Source organism: Microchirus variegatus (genome assembly GCF_963457635.1).
Source record: "Microchirus variegatus genome assembly, chromosome: 6".
NCBI classification, from domain to species: domain Eukaryota; kingdom Metazoa; phylum Chordata; class Actinopteri; order Pleuronectiformes; family Soleidae; genus Microchirus; species Microchirus variegatus.
The window spans coordinates 7468417-7489589 of NC_139807.1; the positions used below are offsets into that span (position 1 = coordinate 7468417).

At 38.8% G+C, this 21173-nt stretch overlaps 4 protein-coding genes across 4 annotated transcripts; 1 reads left to right on the top strand and 3 right to left on the bottom strand.

Moving 5' to 3' along the window:
• Positions 1 to 284: 284 nt before the first annotated feature.
• LOC310928771 (eukaryotic translation initiation factor 4E-1A-like) lies at positions 285 to 6321 on the bottom strand (the record flags this gene model as incomplete). Its single annotated transcript, XM_083891412.1, has 7 exons — positions 285 to 399; positions 1926 to 2065; positions 2456 to 2569; positions 3478 to 3541; positions 4416 to 4511; positions 4764 to 4867; positions 6304 to 6321. 7 exons carry the CDS (start codon positions 6319 to 6321, stop codon positions 285 to 287), a joined length of 651 nt encoding a protein of 216 aa, XP_083747538.1.
• Positions 6322 to 7082: 761 nt separating this feature from the next.
• LOC310928489 (alcohol dehydrogenase class-3) lies at positions 7083 to 10911 on the bottom strand. Its single transcript, XM_083891043.1, has 9 exons — positions 10819 to 10911; positions 10274 to 10375; positions 9655 to 9796; positions 9476 to 9563; positions 9066 to 9285; positions 8468 to 8728; positions 8041 to 8176; positions 7395 to 7533; positions 7083 to 7294 (listed from the first exon to the last, which is right to left on the bottom strand). Exons 1-9 carry the CDS (start codon positions 10834 to 10836, stop codon positions 7270 to 7272), a joined length of 1131 nt encoding a protein of 376 aa, XP_083747169.1. The 5' UTR covers positions 10837 to 10911; the 3' UTR covers positions 7083 to 7269.
• A 757-nt stretch (positions 10912 to 11668) lies between these two features.
• Positions 11669 to 14704, bottom strand: gar1 (GAR1 homolog, ribonucleoprotein; the record flags this gene model as incomplete). The annotated part of the gene is made up of 6 exons (XM_083890764.1): positions 11669 to 12067; positions 12180 to 12347; positions 12455 to 12566; positions 12662 to 12721; positions 12833 to 12987; positions 14521 to 14704. 6 exons carry the CDS (start codon positions 14702 to 14704, stop codon positions 12057 to 12059), a joined length of 690 nt encoding a protein of 229 aa, XP_083746890.1. The 3' UTR covers positions 11669 to 12056.
• Positions 14705 to 15503: 799 nt separating this feature from the next.
• Positions 15504 to 20298, top strand: LOC310928112 (alcohol dehydrogenase class-3-like; the record flags this gene model as incomplete). Its single annotated transcript, XM_083890599.1, has 8 exons — positions 15504 to 15641; positions 15809 to 15910; positions 17197 to 17347; positions 17445 to 17532; positions 17633 to 17852; positions 18978 to 19238; positions 19344 to 19476; positions 20156 to 20298. The coding sequence occupies exons 1-8, from the start codon at positions 15624 to 15626 to the stop codon at positions 20296 to 20298; spliced, it is 1116 nt and encodes a 371-aa protein (XP_083746725.1). The 5' UTR covers positions 15504 to 15623.
• Between the last annotated feature and the right edge of the window lie 875 nt (positions 20299 to 21173).

A 21173-nucleotide genomic window follows, 5' to 3' on the forward strand; every position in this document is an offset into this window, starting at 1 on the left:
AACACACTCAGCCCACCACCACCACAAACGAACAACAACAACAACAACAACAAAAACAAAAAAATAGTGCTACATTTTAACTGCTTGTATTCTCCACCATAAACAAAGCTTTGGTCAAATGGCAAGTAGGCAAACCAAAGAATATTTTTTTATCTTAAATTTCAAAACATTTCACAGAAATAGTGCTTTACATTTGTGGGGTGCAAAAAACAAACAAAAACAAAACAGAAAATCTGTGCTTGGCGCCAGGCAAAAAATGATGATGATGATTCGGAGAACAATCCTCAGGCAACAAACTTGTTCTTGGTTGTGGATCCGCTCTTTGTGGCCGTGTCGGCGTGCGACTGGTATCCGATGATCGCCTTCGGCGGCACGCCTAATCTCTCCTTATACACACGCCTAGACAGGAAAAAAAACACGAGATTAACATGTGCTACATATTAGCACGGAATCTAAAAATGTGGAATTCAATAAATAAATAAATACGTTACGGTGAAATACTAATCTGGAACAAACACAAAAGCGACACATTTTAACCGTTTAACACAGAGGGCGTCGCAGACAACGCGTTTGCGTAAACATGATTTAAGTTAGCGGAATTATGCGACAATTTGTGCCATCGGCAAAAGTTGCAAGTCAAAGCCAACATAAGTTTATCGCTGTAATTTCACTCTCGCTGTTGCAGGAAGCCGACAAATCAGTTGGAAATAAAACACCTGTACATATTTTTTTTTGTTGTTTTTTGTTTTTTGACATTGAGAAAAAAACTCAAACAAATGGTATTTAATGTACGGCTGCGACTAACGATTATTTTTGTTGTCGACTAACCAATCGATTATTTTTTCTATTAGTTGATTAATCACCATTATCTTCACACGTGTGCTTTAATTACAAGACATTTATCACAGTTAAATACCCAAAACAAATGATCACAGATTTCTTACAGCTTAAATATCAAATGAATATGCTCCAAATCACACAGTTGATGTGAAAGAGGTTTACAATTCATTATAAACGACAGGGTCTGCCAAATCATGCCAAAGCAGCTTCGCCTGTAATTTTGTACGCATTAATGTAAGTGAACGAGCGTTCGCTAAGCTAGCATCTGCCATGATTTTCCGACTGATAAACGTACAACACAAACGAATTATGTACTTGAATCATAGGCCGATGGCTAATTAATAAATGGTATCAACGTTATTTGTGAACTCACTTCTGTTTCGCTGGTTTATTTTCAGTGAAACGTTCCGAAACTTTAGGAACTTTGAGTCATCTGAGTTTTTGAGCCTCTTCGTCTGTTTCAGCCAAAAATGTGTGCGTCGTTCTTCTCCGCTTCCTTGCGGAACGTGAACAGCGAGCAATACTGCCCCCAGCACTCCCTGTAGCTAGCTCTGGATAGCTCGAGTGCGTTTTTGGTCGTGTTTGTTTGAACTGCAGTTACCAAAAATAAGACAATTTGTTTTTCTTTATTTTAAATTGTTAATACACTAATTGTAGCATGCAGTAAACTGTAAATAACGGCCAGATATCAAAAGTTATTCTGGAAAAATTGGCAAAGGCAATTTTCTGGCCCTTTTATGGTTTTAAGTGTTAAAGGGTTAGTACCTGGGGATAAAAATCTTTACCCGTCATAATAAATCTATTCCTTTTCCACCTTGAAATGTATGAACAGATGCCATATACACACAACACTATAGACCCAAACAACAAAATTGATCTTTGCAGGATGGGAAAATGAAGCATTAGAGCCAATATTCTACATTATTATTACTGTTATGGTGTCATCTGCATGTGTTCACCTGATTGTTCTAGAGAGCGCTCATTAATTCAGCAAGCCATATTTTATTTAGCGTAACTTCATGTCGTTTACATTACGGTTGACGGCTGCTAATGTTGCATCAGTAACTGAATCATCCTGCTCTCACCCTATGTGCGTAATGGCCTCTTTGTTTTCGAAGTCTGTGGTCCATATCGCTATTTTATCTCCTTTGGCTCGTACGTTGATGACGGCCCCGCAAACGTCGTCGCTGTGGTCGTCAAACGCCTCACCCACGAGACACAAAAGCTGCAGGAATAAGAAAGCAGCTCATTCATTTACAAGGTCTCTTCATTGTAGAGCACTTTTTTTTGTTAATAGCTGGTGATCTCTTCACAACAGACATTCTGACTTGGCACAGCTGGGAACGAACAGGTGCTACCAAGAACATTTAACAATGGCGCCATTCCTTTCAAGCGTCCCAGTGAGCCATCACACTGTGGCAGTGAGCCAGCAAACACACACACACACACACAATACCACAACCCTGAAACCAAACCAGCCAAATGGAACCCAGCCATCTTTCTTTTTTAACACCTGTGCTGCACCGTGTTGTGATGTGTCAAAAAGTCTTTGTCCTACAGATAAAGTAACAATGGCAAAGTCAAAGTCACTCATACACAATGGGACCATGCATACCGTCTCCAACCAGAACCGGTCCAGGTCGGCTCTGCGCTGCTGTTTGGACAGCGTTATCAGCCAACGGCCGCCTCGTCGGTTCCGCTCATCCTCCCACATGGGCTCGATTCCGTCCTGTGGCAAGGACATTTTACAACGTATGGACAAAATACATGTTGATATTTACAACACTGTGAGTAAACAAGTATCTGTAATGGGAAAAAAATGTCAGTTGCCATTTATGCAAGGATACATGCAAATAATAGTTCAGTTCCATCATTAATACTAGAAAAACAAACTTTAATTTAATAATTTAACAGGTGGAGTCAATACTTAATAAACCACATAGTGAATAAGAAACATAGCATAGATTCAATGCATGTTGATTGACTTTGACATCTTACTATGCAGTTCAACCGGTATGGACACGTTCTCCATTTCAAGAAGCATTTGTAAACAAAGGGAAACATTCTAAAATGAAGGGGAAAAAAGGTTACTACACAATATATAATCAGTACACAGGAGTGCCTTAGAGGCCTATTAAGAGCAGAAACTTGTCTTAATACCCACTTTTATTCATTGGCTTTCAACCCAGCATGAGACTCTGCTCTGGTTTTAGTTTTTAACATTGTTATTGTTCAATTGCTTTTATGTTTTATGTCTTACGTTCTATTCTTATTTATGCGCAGCACTTTGTTCCTGCTGTGGCTGTTTTTAAAGCACTTTATAAATAAAGTTGAGTTGAGAATGAAGTTTATGTTATGTTAGGTTGATGCATAAATGTTATTTAAACATCCAGAAACAGGAAATGAGTAGATGGTAGAAAGAAGGTTCTAATGTAATTGTAAAGTGGATTTTATAGATTTAGTTGTCACTGAGGCCATGGGAATTTGTTGCTTTGTAATAGGTTGTTCTTTCCTAATAGACTAGATTTGTAATACATCATAGTATACTTACATATTTGATTCTTAACAAGTGGACCTTTACATTATAGGTAAAAACAAATTGACACCATTAAAATATATGTACATATATATCCTTACCTTAAACAGTGAGTAGTCACAGCCAGACATCAGGTTACTTGATAGCTGAATATGGTTGTATAACCTGGGAAGGAAGAAAGAAACAAGTTCAACAATACGAGCTTTGATAAAAAACATGGTGGAATATGACTTTTAACCTCACACATGATCACACAGTAATATTGTCTGCTACAAAAGGTCTCATCATAAATACTAGGGCAGCAGGTTATTAGAGATAACTTTGCTGCATAGATACAAGTGTTTGTTAATGTTCAGTAAACAATAGGCTGAATTATAAATATATATAACGGAAACACGAACTAGGTTATAAGCTATTATTTATTGCCAAGCGCAAACAGCTTTATAAGCCAGATGAAAAGGAAGTGATGATGGGTAGGTGTGTAAAGAATAATAAAGTCTGGTTGGCCGACATTCACGCACGTGTACCCTTTATTTAATTTTTAGTTGCACAGTATAGCCGATCATAACCATTCGATTACTTTATTAGTACTTTAATGTCATGTATAATAAAGTTTGGGAGAAAAAGTTCTGTTTTTAAGATGAAGAACTGGGCAGGAAAAAATGAGAGGAGGGAAATGATGAAGAAGAAAGGCGCTGAAAAAACCACAATGACCTGAAATAAAACAAGCGTTGCACCAAGTGAATAGCAGAGGAAATACTGAACCTGTTTAATTAACGGTAGTGTGAGAGTTGAGATGTCAGGCACTGCACAGTGTTCGCTGCAGGGGGCGCAAGGCTTGGTACTAACAGCAGGAGCACGCTGCTGTCGACTCAATATGGACGGGGCGGCGCGTTTATCGCAGTTCAAGCGTTTGTTTGCAATATGTATGTTGATATCGCAAGGATGATAGATTTACGCCATATTGCGCAGCCGTATACTCCGTACATTATCACACAGCTCTTAGTGCAGTCATGTGGAATAATATATACACACTCACGCCCAGAAGTCTTCCACCGTGTCAAATTTAGAGATGAGACGAAGGTTGGCCTGCCATGTTTTGCTTTTATCGTTCTTGAAAAACCAAAGAGCCCACCTGCAAATCAGAGAGGAGTTACTTCAGACGACAGCTGAACGTTCTGCCTACAGATATGTTTCGCCAGAAGACATGCAGCTTTTCTGTGCATCGGTCTAATGTACTTCATAAGATGCTTGTTTACTTTTATCTGGATTACAGCATTACCAAATAAGGGCCAACTGTGTGTTACCTGGCACACGACGTTTAACAAAATATATGACTATTAGTACCCATATTAAACGAGTGTTGAAAACTGAGCTGTGGTCTTACTTGTTTTGTAGTGGGTGCTTGATGTATGCTTCAGGATTCATAACCTTTTGAATAGATGTTTCACATTTTTCCTTCTCAGGATTGACAGGAAGAGAAGTTGACACCTGAAGAACAAAAGCGCATCAAAATAAGACCTTTCTAAAAATAAAAAAAATAATGTTTTCTGTCTTTTCTACCATCTGTGACGGCAGCTGTTGTTCGTTTGAACATTTTACACTTTAAGTCATGATCTGAATCTTTGTGATTGTATGTGTGACAGCGTGGGTTGTAGACTGGGGGGGGGGGGAGTTCAAGTTGTTAAGCAGACTGGCACAGCAGGAGTGTTGCAGAATTATTTTTGAAGCTCTTGATCTATACACATCTCAGTTACTTGCACAGTTCGACACACTTGTGCATAGATTAGATCTCTATTTATGCGAGTCGAGATGGTTAATAATATAGTATATAATCAAGTATATAAGTAAGTATATACTTGTTACAACTGGTTTCTACATAACGAGTCCTCCTTAATTTTTGGAAAACGATGTAGTGTAGTTAATCCCGCCTTTCGCCTTACATGTGTGTTACATTAATTCATGAATCAATGAATTAATGTAGTCTAGTTTGTCAACAGCCATGAGCCTGCAAGACTTGTTTATTTTTGAATCTTGCGTCATCAACATTCCCACAGTGCACACAGGAAATTATCCATTCTACACGAAGGCCAACACATGCACAACATGGTGCTGAGCAGCCGACTACTGCAGAACACACAAGGTTTTTTCATGCGGAGACAAACATTCTTGTGTTTGTCACCGCATGGTTCAGGTATCTCAGCCCTTTTTTTTTTTTTTAAAACAACAAAGCAGGTTAGTGATATTTTCCTCCTCAATATAAAAACATTTTAACAATACTGATCAGTAAAGAGGGCTAGTGTGCTAAATGACACAATTTTTTTTTTGTTTGTTTTGTTTATAAAAGGTGTTTGTATATACTAGGTTGTGGGGGGTCGCCCTGGGCACCATACAGGCTATATCCGCCACTGTTAACGTCCGTCTCATGTTCACCGACAGTAAACACTGTTATGTTAACTCCAAATGATGTCATTTCAGAAAATCAGACCTCGTAAAGTGGACTTCATAAAATAAAGTTATGTCCTCGTTGTGCGCGACATGGAACGCAAACGTTTATCAGACAAATTCGGACTTCATTCATCCGAACACCAGCGTTCATCAGGGACAGAGACAGTCAGGTGCACACACTCGGTCAACAATGCTTCGCTTAGCCATCGTCTCCATCTCTGTGTGAAGTAAACTTCAGCTACAGTCGCTGCAATGTACCATCAATGTTTATAAAACTTAAGGAAGAAGCGGATAACATTTATCTTCTATGTTGATATAGTAATGTTTTTAGCTAGCATGGCACGTCTCCTGTTCCCTGCAGAACACTATTTGACGTGAAAGTTTACACAAAAAAACACACCGACGCTGACTGTTTTTCATTCAAACGTGTCAATATTTGTACGTTATTGTGTTTGAGTTTGAATGTTGGAGTCACTCACCACAAGAGCCGTCGCCATCTTCAAGGAATCATTCAGTTTGTTTTTGGGCGTGAGTTAAAATAGCTGATTGGGCCATCTGGTGCTGCTCAGCGCGCATGCGCAGAAAGACAACAGGTTAAAAAGTTGTGCTGTGAATATTCCACCTGTTATTATTTGTCATGAATTACGTTGCTTTGAGTTCCTGCATTTGACAAACAAACACAAACTTAAATAAAAGTACATCATCTGCTAAATTCACTTTAAAGTATCAACACTTTCAAAACAAAAGCAGTAAAAAAGATCCCATGAGACAATGTTAGCATTTAGCATAATGTTATCATGATGTCATTTGAACAATTCAACCTCTTTTATAATTCATGTTTCCAAAACAAATGTTCATGTTTCACATAACTTTTAAGATCAATCTTTATATTATAAAGATTGATCTTAAAAATTATGGGAACTAATGTAGGAACAGTGATAGTCCAGATAAGATTATATATACACATACGTATATATATATGTATGCAACAACTTCAAATATTTGACTGTGTTATTGCTATTAATTTTTACTCAGGATGAAGCTGTGATACTAATAAATAAATAAATAAATATACAGTGTACTTGTATATATATCCACCTTTCTATCGCTCAAACTAAGCTGAAGAGTACTTTAGAGTACTTCAGAGTACTGTGTGCTGTAGTATTGCTGTATGGTTCGTGTAAAAAAAATTGTTTCCTTTATAAAAGCATCACCGTACATTAAATGTACAACAACAACGAAAAGCTTGGAGCAAATGCATTTTCCCAAAAAAGTTTAATAACATTGTTTTTCTTCCAAACAGGTATTCTGCTGCTCATAGAAAAGATGTTCTAATAATAAATGTTATGTTTGGAACAAGTGCAGAAAAAAGTATCAAGTGCTGCAACTAAGGAGGGAAGATTGTTTGAAGGCTGGATGTGAAGGACGTCAATGCTGTAGGCACTTCAAAAGGTCAGCACTGTGCGGATACTGCAGTAATAGAAAAAAATAAATGTTATTTTTGGTAGATAAAAGAACTGCGAGAGACAATGACAGCAGAGTAAGACGATCAAATAACTGTCCTCCTCACCTCTTTCCTGCATGCATGAGGTCAAATCCTTCATTGATTTGCTCAAAGGGCAAAGTGTGGGTAACAAACTCATCCACCTTCAGCTTCTTGTTCATATAGTCGTCCACCAGTTTAGGAACACTCTCCACACTCTTCCAGCCTGCGGGTGAATATAAACAGTAATTGGAACTTGAATATAAATTCATTTTCATTTAGCCAACACTAAACAGTATCAATAATCTAAACAAAAGCCTAAGGCAATGAGATTATTCCCCTGAAATCTATATTAATAGCTGGTCACATTTTGTAGAACTAAAACCACCAGAAATAATACCAAACTGAATTTATATTTTTATAATATTTGCACCATTTATATCCTGAACCTAAAGCTCATTTTTGCTGACAACCTCAGGGCAAGGACAAGTCTATGCCTACACTTGTCTTTCAGCCAAATAAAAAGAAAAGTTTTAGCTCCATTTTAAATTCAGCAAAATGGAAGTAAACACAAAAAAAAGGCCCAAGTGCCCATTGATTTTTACATCAGCCTAGAACTGCCTCCTGCCTCAGCTTATATTATGCAAAGGGGTGTTGAACTCGCTGGCATTGGCACCTGCTACCAGATCACATTAAGCCCTTAATAACAAAACTCACTAACAGAGTCACTCACCACCAAAGGCTGTCCCCCTCCACACACGGCCCGTCACCAGCTGGAACGGCCTGGTCGAGATCTCTTGTCCAGCTCCGGCTACGCCAATGATGACACTTTCACCCCATCCTTTGTGGCACGCCTCCAGAGCAGCTCTCTGAAATAATGATCAAGTCATTTTCGGTTTTCTTTGCTCTGCCAACTTGGGAGTGGATGCTGCTTGTGCCATCTTTCAATTACACAGAAACAAATGCACATCTGCTCTGGCTCTGTGGCACTACGGGCACCAATTATGATGATACATGGACACTAACAACATTTTACATGTTGCCTCTTGTTGTATTTAATATTTCTTTGTGTGTGTAGAAGCTGTTACAAATTAATTGCCCCCCCGTGGAATTAATAAATGATTTGATGTTTTGCAAATAACACCAAAAATTAATCTCACCATGATTTGCACATTTCCAATGCACTCAAAGGAATAGTCCACGCCTCCGTCAGTCATCTCCACCAGCACCTCCTGGATGGGTTTGCTGTGGTCTTTGGGGTTAACAAACTCGGTGGCGCCAAACTCCTTTGCCTTCTCAAACTTAGAAGGATTGATGTCCACGCCAATGATCCTGGTTGCCCCAGCAACCTTGCAACCCATAATAACAGCCAAGCCGACAGCTCCGAGGCCAAATATGGCACACGTGGAACCAGGCTCAACCTGAGCGTGCATGACAGAAGAGTGGGAACATGAGAAGTGGAAACGATTACCTAATGAACTCACAACAAAGATCATGTTTATGTCAAGACATCTAAGTCTTTGGCAACATATTCACATATTCAAGCCTGCATGATTTGTATTGAGGACACATTCTAGAGAAAAAACTTGGAATTAAAATCTCTTTGAATCTGAAATTTTAATCCCGATTAAGTTATAAAATATAAAATGCTTCGACATTTTTCAGTGGTGTCATCTTTCTTCAGAGACAGATGTTTTTTACAAAACCAAGGAGGCATTATAGTCTCATAGTTTGGCCAACAGCCTGTGTTATCCTTACCTTGGCAGTGTTGAGAGCAGCACCGTAACCTGTAGAAATGCCACATCCAAGAAGGCACACTTTGTCCAGCGGTGCGCTCTCGTTCACCTTGGCCAGAGAGATATCGGCCACCACGGTGTACTCAGAGAAGGTGCTGGTGCCCATAAAGTGAAACACTTTCTTTCCCTTGCAAGTGAAGCGTGAGGTCTTGTCAGGGAGCAAACCCTGGCCTTGGGTCACTCTTTAATGTGGAGGCACAGCAGGGAAAAAAAAAACATTTAAAGATTAAATACTTTTGCAGTGTAGCTTGATGTAGGGCAGACAGAAATTTAAAAGCTGTGAGACCGACTAATGAGCCACAGAGGAATAAGGTTTAACATTTCAGTCTCATCAGTCTTTACTAAAGATTAAAATGTGTCAGAAGAAGTTACCTTATTTTCTGGCAAAGGTTGGTCTTAGGATTTTTGCAGAATTTGCATTCGCCACACTGTGGCACATACAATGGAATCACAGTATCACCTTTAACAAAAGAGAATAGATTAAAATCAGTCAAATAGTACTTATTGGGCACATAACATATTTCAGTATTATGGCTGGTGGGGCTTCCTACCTGGCTTGAATTTGGTGACACCTTCACCAACACTCTCAACCGTCCCAGCACCCTCGTGGCCCAAGATGGCAGGAAAAAGTCCCTCAGGGTCACTGCCGCTAAGAGTGTAGGCATCTGTGTGACACACTCCAGTGGCAAAAAGCTGAAAGGCAGAGAGTTTTTCGTAAGTTTATAGATAAGTATAAATGTTTTAATGAGTCTAAAAATCAGAAAACATGTAATCTGAGTAAGTAGAAGTAATCTGATTATTGCCAATTGTGAGAATAAAACCATTAACCATTCTCTATGATCTCTTCTTACAGCAGCAGTGTAGGGGTGACAGCATACGGTTGTTGACCCCCTCTCCCCTGGTGTGAACAGTCACACACCTACACTTGTCTCTCTTTACAAAATGTATTCTTGAAATGGACATTTGCAATCAGCTATGATCTTGCTCCCAATGCATATGATATTAAACTTAGTACAAGTCTGTATCAAAACATTCCATGATTTCTAGATTTAATTATGTACAAAGAACACACACACTGCTACTGTAATGGCACTACAGTGCAATACCATAAAACCATGATGTGGTCATGAAGGCAAGGACATAACATGACAGCCAGTGGTTTTAAGATACCTTGATACGGACTTCATTGGCATTAGGTGGCGCAACCTCCACCTCTTCGATGGAAAGAGGCTTCCCGGGTTCCCAGGCAACAGCAGCCTTGCACTTGATCACCTAGAAGAAGAAAAGCAGAGGATTATTAACTAACTGCAGCCGGTCTTTCCACCCATACTAGTTGTTCAGTAACCTAGTTGGAAGCATCCCAAAGCTTACGTAAGTGCTGCAAACGTTCACTGCTAAACGTGAAACGCAATGTTTACGCAGCTAAATAGGAAAAGACGTAGCAGCCATTTCCTTTCACTAAAGTGTATACATGTTGTCCGTGACATAACGTTAGGGGCACGTGAACAGCAACCTGCAAACACCAGCTGTGACCAGATTTAACTGAACACGGATTCGTTATACTTTAGGTTTTTTCACAGCATGCGAGTGGTTTTACATTAGTTCCAAGAACCTTGAGAGTTATTAACACTATAAAGAAGCTGGAATGTACAAATGCACGAAGAGGCAACACATTTTAGCTGTGTTATTGAATATTCAGAAGGAAACCTGCTCACTTTTCCTGCTGTCTCCATGTTCTTCCACCGTGCACGAGAGGACAGGGGAGGCGCGCGGCCGTAAAGGAGTCACAGTCCGGACCAATCAGAGAGCAGAACGAGAGTGACGCAGCGGAAACAGGAAATGTTGATTCTATATGAAAATAAACAGTACATGTCTATACACATTTACCAGACCACCTGTCATTAAAACTAGATACATAAATGTTTTTCGAAATACTTCTGTACAGGGATGCAAGTAAATAAATCTTAATCAATAAATAATGTGCTTTACTATATTTTTATGTTCATCTATGTGTAAATGTGTATAATTCAATAATAATAATAATAATTCAGCATTGAATATATAGTTTCAGGTTAACAGCTTTCACATTCTGGTGTATTAACCATTACAGAAACATATTGACAGATTTTGACAATTACTTAATCAACCAACTTGTTTTTTCTATATAAAAGTATAGGATATCTCATATATGAACTCTCCAAAAATGTATTTATAATGCATCCTCACCCTAAATCTGAAATACCAGCAAAAGTTTTTTTTATATACATTACCGTGCAAAGAAAGTTTCAACTTCCATGTTACACCTTTACATGGAACGCTCATTGCCAAACTTGGTGTTTGAGATTTACTACTATAAATTTAAAGTCATCGAGAAATTAATCCAGCGAACAAATGTGGAAATTTGATTTCTTATTCTGAGCAACATATTGCAGCACATGTATACCAGAGAATTTAAGAAAGACACAGTTACAAAACACCTTTTAATCAAGGCATTTAACAAAAATGTGATTTTACAAATGATGAGCATTAAAAAATGTTTTAACTAACATTGAATAAAGTCTGCATAACTACACATCAGATAGGAGTAATGCACAGAAATGTGTGAATGTGTCCCCTGAATTGTTTCCTTCCAAAAACACAAAGCATCTGTCAAGGCTTAACGCAATGAGCACAGGATTAATGGCATTCCTGTTTGTAAAGAGAGGCTAAATTCATTCATTACAGGCAGAATAGGTCCCTGTTATGTTACACATTTTAAATAACAAGCACAATAGTAAATTGCACCTTCAAAACTGGTACAAAAATAAAATGAGAAGTCAAGTTCTACAAAGAAGAGGCAAAGTCCATATTCTGGGTCCAACAGGCGAGTCACTGGCATGGAAGTGTCCCAGTGATTCTGCTGGGTGAGGTATGGACAGAAATGAAAAAAATCCACCAGTTCATCACTGCCAGATCATCTCCCACCTACAAGTTGACAAGAAAAAAATGAATTAACCTTTATAAACTTACTACACAACAACATCGATAAACCAGGAAAAAAGTATAATGAGGAAAAATAACCCAAAAAACAACCAACCTCTGAATCCACGTCCACCACCACCTCCTCTGCCTCTGAAACCACCACCGCGTCCACCACCTCCAAAGCCGCCGCCACCACGGCCACCGCCTCCAAATCCTCCACCGCGTCCGCCACCTCCAAATCCTCCACCGCGTCCGCCACCACCTCTGCCACCTCGAAATCCACCTGGGGGAAAAAGCAGAATAGATTTAATTACAACATTCAGGTTTTAATTTTTACACTAAAGCCACAGCAACAATGGGTGACAGATAAGCCAGATTTTGGTGCCTTACCTCCACGACCACCACCTCTTCCTCCACCTCGGCCTCTTGGTGGCCCCTTCTCTCCTGGAGGCCTAGGGAGGAATCTCTGCAGTGGGAGCAGCTTCATTGGATCGATATAAAACTAAAAAAGAAAACAGTGTAAATAAAAAATTAGTAGACACAGAGGAACATTGCCGTTTAATATTCAAATGCACTACAGGTTATTTAAATGTGTACCTTCTGTAGTTTCTTGAATGAAGATGCCTTCATATTGTCAGAAAGTTTGACTGAAAAATACTACAGGGATGGGTTAAGGAATGATAGTTATTATATTTAACTTACAGAGGTTTATTTGATCCTGAAGTTCACAGTAAAACATTTTTTAAAGAAATCGGTGACAAAGGATACAAAGTCCCGGAGCTGGCCGAATATCTCGTCCACCTTCCCAATCTGCTCCTTGTTTTCCAAGTACACAGGGGCATTGAAGTAGGGAACTTTGCTTTCTTCCGTTGTACACTTGCACACAATTTCATCTTCACATGGATGCATGAACTCCCCCAGTGCTGCAGAGTAGAGATTGAGACACATTTAGTTTTGTATCATAGTGTGTAGTCATTACAGAAAAAGTTAGATGTTGTCTTTTCTTCAGTGGAGTTTAGGAAGTGGTTGAGAGCCTTGTCTCACATTTTGTGTCACTGTTGCAACATCAAAACAGAAATGACGATGGGATCTTTGAAAACTCACCAAGAACTTATCAAAATGAAATCAGATAAAAACCACAGGATTAAGACTAAAGCTCTATACATACATCACTGCCCTGCTTCATATACGATATACTTCCGTCCATGTGTCCCATTTTTAAACCACACTTTGGTGCACTTATCTTGTCACACGAAGATAACGCATGCAGAAACCTCACAGTGGTTGTCACATTAAAAATAATGTGAAAATATAAACTGTGTCACTTTTAAGTATCACAGACAACAGACTAACTGCCTAACCTTTGTACAATCACTAATTGCCTAATATATTAAGTTAAAACCCACATTAACATAAATGTTATTTAGGAGGAAATGCCACCATGACATCAACAGGTAAAACAATTTTAAAAAATCTTGGTTGTTGCAGTGTTTGTACAACTTATGTTGAATATCCATGTGTGTTCATATCATTCAGTGATGTCATAAGAAAATGTCTGCTTTTATTTATGGAAGTGTTCAATTGCTACAGTCTTGTTGCCCATTGTGCTGCATAGGGTCACCACACCTTGGTTGACAACAAATTCTAGAACTTTGCAGGGCCGATTCCCTCAAATTCAAGGACTGAATGTGTGGACACGTCTTAAAATAGGAGGAAAAATTGTAAGAGCCGCTTCGCCCATGGCGTCCACTTTTAATGATATGCAACACGCTCTGCATCTGGCCATGAGATTGTTCCTTGAGATCTTGGTCAAGCCTGTCTTTTAAATATTTGTTGTGAGGCAGAAAGTCCGACTCAATGTTTGTTTAGCATATGCATAGATAGATCAAGCAAGCAATGCAGCAGGAGACATTTACCTAAAAAAAACTTCCTGAACAAAATTCAAGTACTTTCAATGACCCGTGTCTATTTAGAGCTATTTTCAAAACTCTCAAGGGCCTTGCACTTATTTTCTTCCAGATTCACAAACTTTCAAGTATTTTGAAAAGGACCCTGGCACACTAAACACACTGGCAACCTCTGCCAAGTAGGTTAAGTTTTTGGACACCTTTTTCTGTTTGAGAGCAGCATAACCTGACAAATAAAGGACATGTTTGTCCTGCAGAAGTGGGTTATGGCACAACGAAGGAACATTGGTTAACCTTTCAAAATAGGGGGAGCAGTGACTCAATTTAAAATGTGGCTATTTTTGTCATCCAGACTCAATCGTATACTATTTCAAAACATCAAACCAAATTTCCTGTATGTAAAAATTTCTTGGCAAATAATCTGGTGCTGCTTAATCCACACAACCTTACAAACAACTTTCAATTGATTTACTTATCACCCAATCACTTGCGTCTCGGATACATATTAACTTCTGTTTCCAACACAATAAGTTTGTGAATTGAACTTACCAACGACATATTCTGGAGGACCGTAGTCTTGCTGTCTGAAGCCCCCTCTTCCACCACCACCACCACGTCCAAATCCTCCACCGCCTCGGCTAAAGCCTCCTCCGCCTCGGCTAAAGCCTCCTCCGCCTCGGTTAAATCCCCCACCTCTGCTGCCACCTCGTCCTCCACCTCCTCTGAAAGACATGTCCTCTTCAAAGATCTCTGTGGCAAAAAAAAGACGACGTTAAACAACCGAGTAGTTACAGGAGCACTACATAGCATCGTGCTAGCACGCTAGCTCAGACAGTCTTTCAAACTACAAACAAAACCAGTCTACTTTCCTCGCACAGATGCGCTAACCACTTACTCCCAAATTAGATCTAAATATTGCAATAAAAACAAGAATGGAGTGATAAAAAAAAGAAAGGGAAAAGGCACACGCAACTCTTACCGACACACAGCTACTATTTACCCCGAGATACCACCACGCGATGACAACACGTGTGATTACAGGCTGCCGTAAAGCGATTCACTATTGTCGGAAAATGTCGGAAATACGCAACCCTGCACATTTAAAGGAACAGTAGTGCTAATTTTCGGTCATCAGCCAGATGGAGCTGCTGAAGGTATTTCTATACACTTAAAAGTTACGTTATTGCACAGATTTGTGTTTGTAATGAATTAGTTTGCAATGGCATTTTATTCCACGAAAGCGCATGATTTCATCTCATAATTTCGACTTTTTATCTCATAATTTTGACTTTTTACTCATATATATCTCGTATATACATCATAATTTCGATATTACAAGACACATCGTATCTGTCAGTTAAAGGGAATTTGTGGACGTCAGCCAATAATAGTTCAAGTGAACTGATGGAAACCCGTTTGTTATCATGCATCAATGGCTTTAGGCGTGTCGTTCCTGTGACGGAGCTGCGAACGTGGGTGGATCCGGTCCACGGTGATATAAATGAGTCATACACACACATTAAGCCGTGGAAGGAAAACAAAAACAGGACGCCGAATTTTTTTTCTCTGCTATCCAGAAGTAAAATACCCCCGAAAGTTGCTGTTTTTTTTGGGTCACACTTAGTCAAATTAAGTCGCATAAGTGCACGAAAATGTCCACGGAAGGTCAGGTAAGTGGAATATAAGACTGTTCTACTCTATATTCGCTGTTTTAGCAAGTTATTGTACATTTTAAACGGAACCGTGACCTCGCCCCGAGGGAACATTCGGTGTAAACACACCGGTGACTCATCACAGCTGACAAACGATGACTTTTGTCCCTGTTCTCCTCTTCCAGGTGATCAAGTGTAAGGCAGCTGTTGCATGGGGACATGGCAAACCTCTGCTCATCGAAGACGTGGATGTTGCTCCACCTCAGGCCCACGAAGTCAGAGTCAAGGTGTCATTAAATTTTCCTCTACTCAAGAAAAAGGCACCACTATTTCGTCTAAAAATACTTGTTTAAAATTTACTCAAAGTAAAAGTTACTTAGTTCCTTTTTTTAAACAAAACAAGGCTGGGGTTTTTTCTTGTGTCATGCAAAAAGCAGATATGCAAAATCAACAAATATCCAGATAATATCTGTTGGGGAAGCGAGCATAGAAGTCAAGGATGTAGCAGCTATTTCCAGCCTACTGTTTTAGTCATTAGTCATATCAGCAGACCTTTGTCCATATCCAATAATTAATTTGAAAGCCAATATCTGCTGATAACTATATCGTGCTGATAATAATTGTGCGCCCCTAGTAATCATTCACTACCAGTCAAACGTTTGGACACACCTTTCCATTTACATTGTGTATGTATGAGTGTGTGTGGGTGTATGTATGTATATATATATATATATACACATATATATGTGTGTATGTATATGTATATATATATATATGTATGTATATATATATGGATGTATATGTGTGTGTGTAAGTTGCTTACTTACAACTTACTTAAAATAAAATACAAGCTGCCAAAATAAAATGATTATAGGGCTGAGTATAGTGGTGTATATACTCAAATAACATTATATCACACAATATTTATCTAACCAAGGTTCGACATTCAAAACCCCTTATTTATTTATTTATTTGACATTTAAATAACGACATTGACTAACTTTGAAAACAATTGCTAGTTTTTGCCTTGATTATATAAGTGAGATATTCACACCCGGTCAAACATATACATATTATGCATACGTCTTACATCTGTTGTCTGCTCTAAATGTGCAAATAATACTTTTGGTTTATGGCTAAATAATGAAAAGAAAAACACACAACAGCAATACAACTTTGTACAGCTAGAGAGTGATCCTTTTTGTGTAGCACAGTCATGGGTTTGTGAAAATAAAGTCAAGCCTAAGGGGTGTGACATATTTGACCCAGTTCTCCCAGTATGAAGCAAATGCATCCAATCTATGGTTAACAAATGCAGTTATCCTCTCTATTTTATAAATGTCCATCCATAGATTTAAAGTTGGGCTCAGTTGTGATAACCATTTCCTGGTTATACTCTTCTTACAGGCCACCGGCAAGATATCTATTAAATGTTTATCTCCTTTCGTCCGAAAAACATAGCCTTACTGTGGAGGGCTATTTCACAGTTGAAGATATCCTGTAGGGCATTATGTATCTCTCTCCAATTGCTCCATTTCACTTCCTCTTTTCTTCTGTTGTCACATAAACACAGATTGCTGCCACAGGCGTGTGCCACACAGACTGGGAATACCTGCACGGGAGAGGGAAAATGATGAAGGCCAGATCGTTCCCGTTGATTCTCGGCCATGAAGCTGCTGGAGAAGTGGAGAGCGTTGGTCCAGGGGTCACCAAATTCTCACCAGGTAAATTAAAAACTTAAAAAAGAAATACACATGTGGTAGGATTAATTTCTCCCTTTCATGCACCGATGTCTGTTTTTTCTTTTGCTGACATTTTCAGGTGATAAAGTTATTCCTCTTTTTCTGCCCCAGTGTGGGGAATGTGAGCGATGTCAGAACCCCAACACAAACCAGTGCAGGAAAAACTGGTAACTTAACTCTGTTTGCACGCACACCAGTGCCCCACAATATGTAATACTTCACATTGTCCCTGTTTTTTTTTGTTTTTTTTATTATTTTGGCTTTTAGGGCAAACGCTCAACTGGGTGTTTTGGCTGATGGCAGAAGCAGGATTTCTCACCAGGGGCAGCAATTGTACCAGTTCATGGGTGTGGGTTCTTTCTCCCAGTACACTGTGGTCCCTGACACCTCACTTGCAAAGATAAGAAGCGATGCACCGCTGGAGAAGGTTTGTCTGCTGGGCTGTGGAGTGTCCACTGGTTATGGCGCAGCTCTTAAAACAGGCAAGGTAAGAAATGACAGACATGCATTTCACTTGCATTCAAATATTAACTCTCACCACTAGAGGGCAGACATTTGTCATGTGGAAGCTTATAATGCAGGGGTCTCAATCTCAAATGACCTAAGAGGGCCACTGAGCATCTAGGCTGGACAGTCAGGGGCAGGGTAATTTAAATTTAAATAAAAATATGAAATAAAAAAAAAGAGAAATCCAATTTTTTGTGGAAAAGGTAACTTTTCAGTATACGGGTGAGTTTTTTTCTGATGATATTTCACATAGTTTCAAAATAAAAGCTTTTTTGTTGATATGGAACCATATATAGTTTACAATAAAAAATAATTTATGATGGAAAATTAATCTTAATATGGAAAAAAAACATACAGAAATAACTTATTAAGTGGCGGGCCACATGAAATCAGTTGGAGGGCCACATGTGGCCCTGGGGCTGCGAGTTTGAGACCTCTGTGTAAATGCATCATAATACAGCCATATGCAAACAGTCTTGCTTATATTAATATAATACCTTTATTTACTCTTTGAAGGAAATTTTTTTTAGGTGTACTCAATATTCACCATTTTCTGCAATCACTACCCCCTGACTGTAGTTATCTATTTTCCCCACTAGATGTCAGCACATGACCTGAACACCATACTGTGTCAGGCAGAGGTCTCAACTCACAATTTGCGGATACTGAATATCAAGTAATAATGTGTCATTTTTGCATTTTGCATTATAAAATATGTTTGTATTGTGTACTATTTATCATTCCATATAAAAACAAACACTTTTATTTATTTATTTTTTTAAATTATGTGAAACATCATCATAAATATTATTTGTATACCTTTTCTCAAATTAGACATTCGGTGGCCCCCAGGTCATTTGAGTTTGAGGCTCACTGGTGTATGGGTATTTAAAAACAACGTAAAAGTTTAGGTTTTCAACCTAAAAATTAGGTTTGTTCAAGTAAGAGAATGTGAAATATGAAGGATAAAACCTTTAAAATATTGAATAATCTGACTGATCGGATTAAACAATGTGATATTATGAATTAAACGTAATTATCAGCAATGGAACCCAAGAAGACCAAAGGTCATGTGTGTAATTTACAGCTTTCATTTGACTTCCAGGTTGAGAAAGATTCCACGTGTGCCGTGTTTGGGCTCGGAGCAGTCGGACTGGCAGCCGTCATGGGCTGCCATGCTGCCGGGGCAAAAAGGATCATCGCCGTCGACATCAACCCGGACAAGTTCGCTAAAGCTCGAGCATTTGGAGCCACAGACTGTGTCAACCCCAAAGATGACTGCAAGCCCATCCAGGAGGTGTTGATCAACATGACAGGCGGAGGGGTGGACTATGCTCTGGAGTGTGTTGGACAACCAGCTGTCATGGTGGGTGCGGGTTCATTTATTCACATTTGCTGTCCGTGAATATGTAATTGTATTTGGTAAAATAAAAAAAATAAAAAAACGTCATCATGTTATTATGTGTCCTAGAGTTCTGCATTCGAGTCGACAATTGATGGCTGCGGCACCTGTGTGATCGCCGGGTGGACGGATATGGATGTTTTGACAATTGAGATTGAACAGCTCCTGCTGGGACGCACCTTGAAGGGGACTTACTTTGGAGGTAAAGTTTAAATAAGTCACCTCATGTGGCATTATAATTCACATCATGTAGGGCTTCAATGATTATTTGATGATTAATCTATTTTTGTTCTGCTTTCTTTGTGCCTTATATCAAAGTAATCATTAAAATTCAATTATTTTGGTTTGTGGACAAAACAAGACATTCAAGAATATCATCATTCCCAGGTTGGGTTAACACTAATCCACATTTTTCAACATTTTACGGACTGAAGAAGTACTCGATTAACTAATAAATATCTAATTGTTACTAAATATATTTGCAATATGAAAGGGAATGGTCAGTTTTTGGACATAACTATTCTCATTTTTCAAACAAAGATGTTTTCTTCAGTCTGTGTGTAGGTCAGGACAATATTTAATCTAAAATGGTCATTTGACACACATTTTGGCTTTAAAAACTATCATTTAAATTAATTGCTCAGCCCTAAGCCCTAAAATGCATCAGCAATGATTTATGGTATTTGGTGTGAGAAAACAATTTGGACATGCCATTTATTTATCCGGTTATTATGATTAGAAACTTATCTATATTTTTAAAACTAAAAGTAGTATGCAAATCCAGTTTAAAATTCATGAGCAATAATGAAAAGAAAAAGAAAAAGAAAGTGTAAATTTCAACATCTCATTATGGCCATCGTCTTGTTGATCGTCTTTTAAAGGGTGGAAAAGTGTGCAGGATGTTCCCAAACTAGTGGACGACTACATGAACCAGAAGCTGAAGCTGGACGAGTTCATCACCCACACTCTGCCGCTGGATCATATCAATTCAGCCTTTGACTTTATGAATAGTGGGAAAAGGTAAGAACAAGTGAAATCACCATATGAGGAGTTTTCTTTTGGAAGTTTTCTTTCTTTAAGTTGGACTTCCAGAGTGGATATGTACTGTATGTATTTATAATTCTGTGACTTCAGTTATTCTGATTTATTTTATTTTATCTCTCAGCATCCGGACAGTCATCAGTCTGTGGTCCCCATCCGAAGGACCCCCTGAAATTAGGTCCCCTATTGGCCCAATGAATGATGAGTTTCCGACTGATGTAGGCTGCAAGGGCTTAAATAAACGTGAATGAGATGTCGCGTTCCGCTCTGTAATAAATGTGTTTGGTGAGTGAGTTTGGACAACAACAAGAGTGGATGTCATTGTAATGCAAAGATGTGAATAAATTGCGGTCACTGGTTTGTCACAAACCTGCCATGATCTGTGGGTCATTTCCTAAGGCCCTAATGTGGTTATAATGGCCACTAGAGGGCCTTCACACACAGCTTTTAAGCCCTCACTGATTAACCATGAACATCATGAACCAAGGTCTGTGAGTGTGTGAGGGTGGACAATGAGACGAGGCAGAGAAGACGCAAAAAAAGAGGAGACGGCAGGAATATCATTTCACTAACTGTAGTAATAAAAAACCCTGCTGTGTATTTGTGGTATTCGCCACTAGATGGCAGTGTTGCCACAGAAACACTTGTGTCCTTAAATAAAGCCAACATTATAAAGGCATTGCTACTAATATCATACATCCATTTTTCTATCTTGCTGACCACACAATCAGCACAGGAAGTTTGTGCACTGAATTAATGTGATACAGATTATATATATATATATATGTAAACAAGACATAAATCTATATCTGTTTTATTTTGCCTACTCAGGTATTTTTGATATAGTTCAAGCTGGAA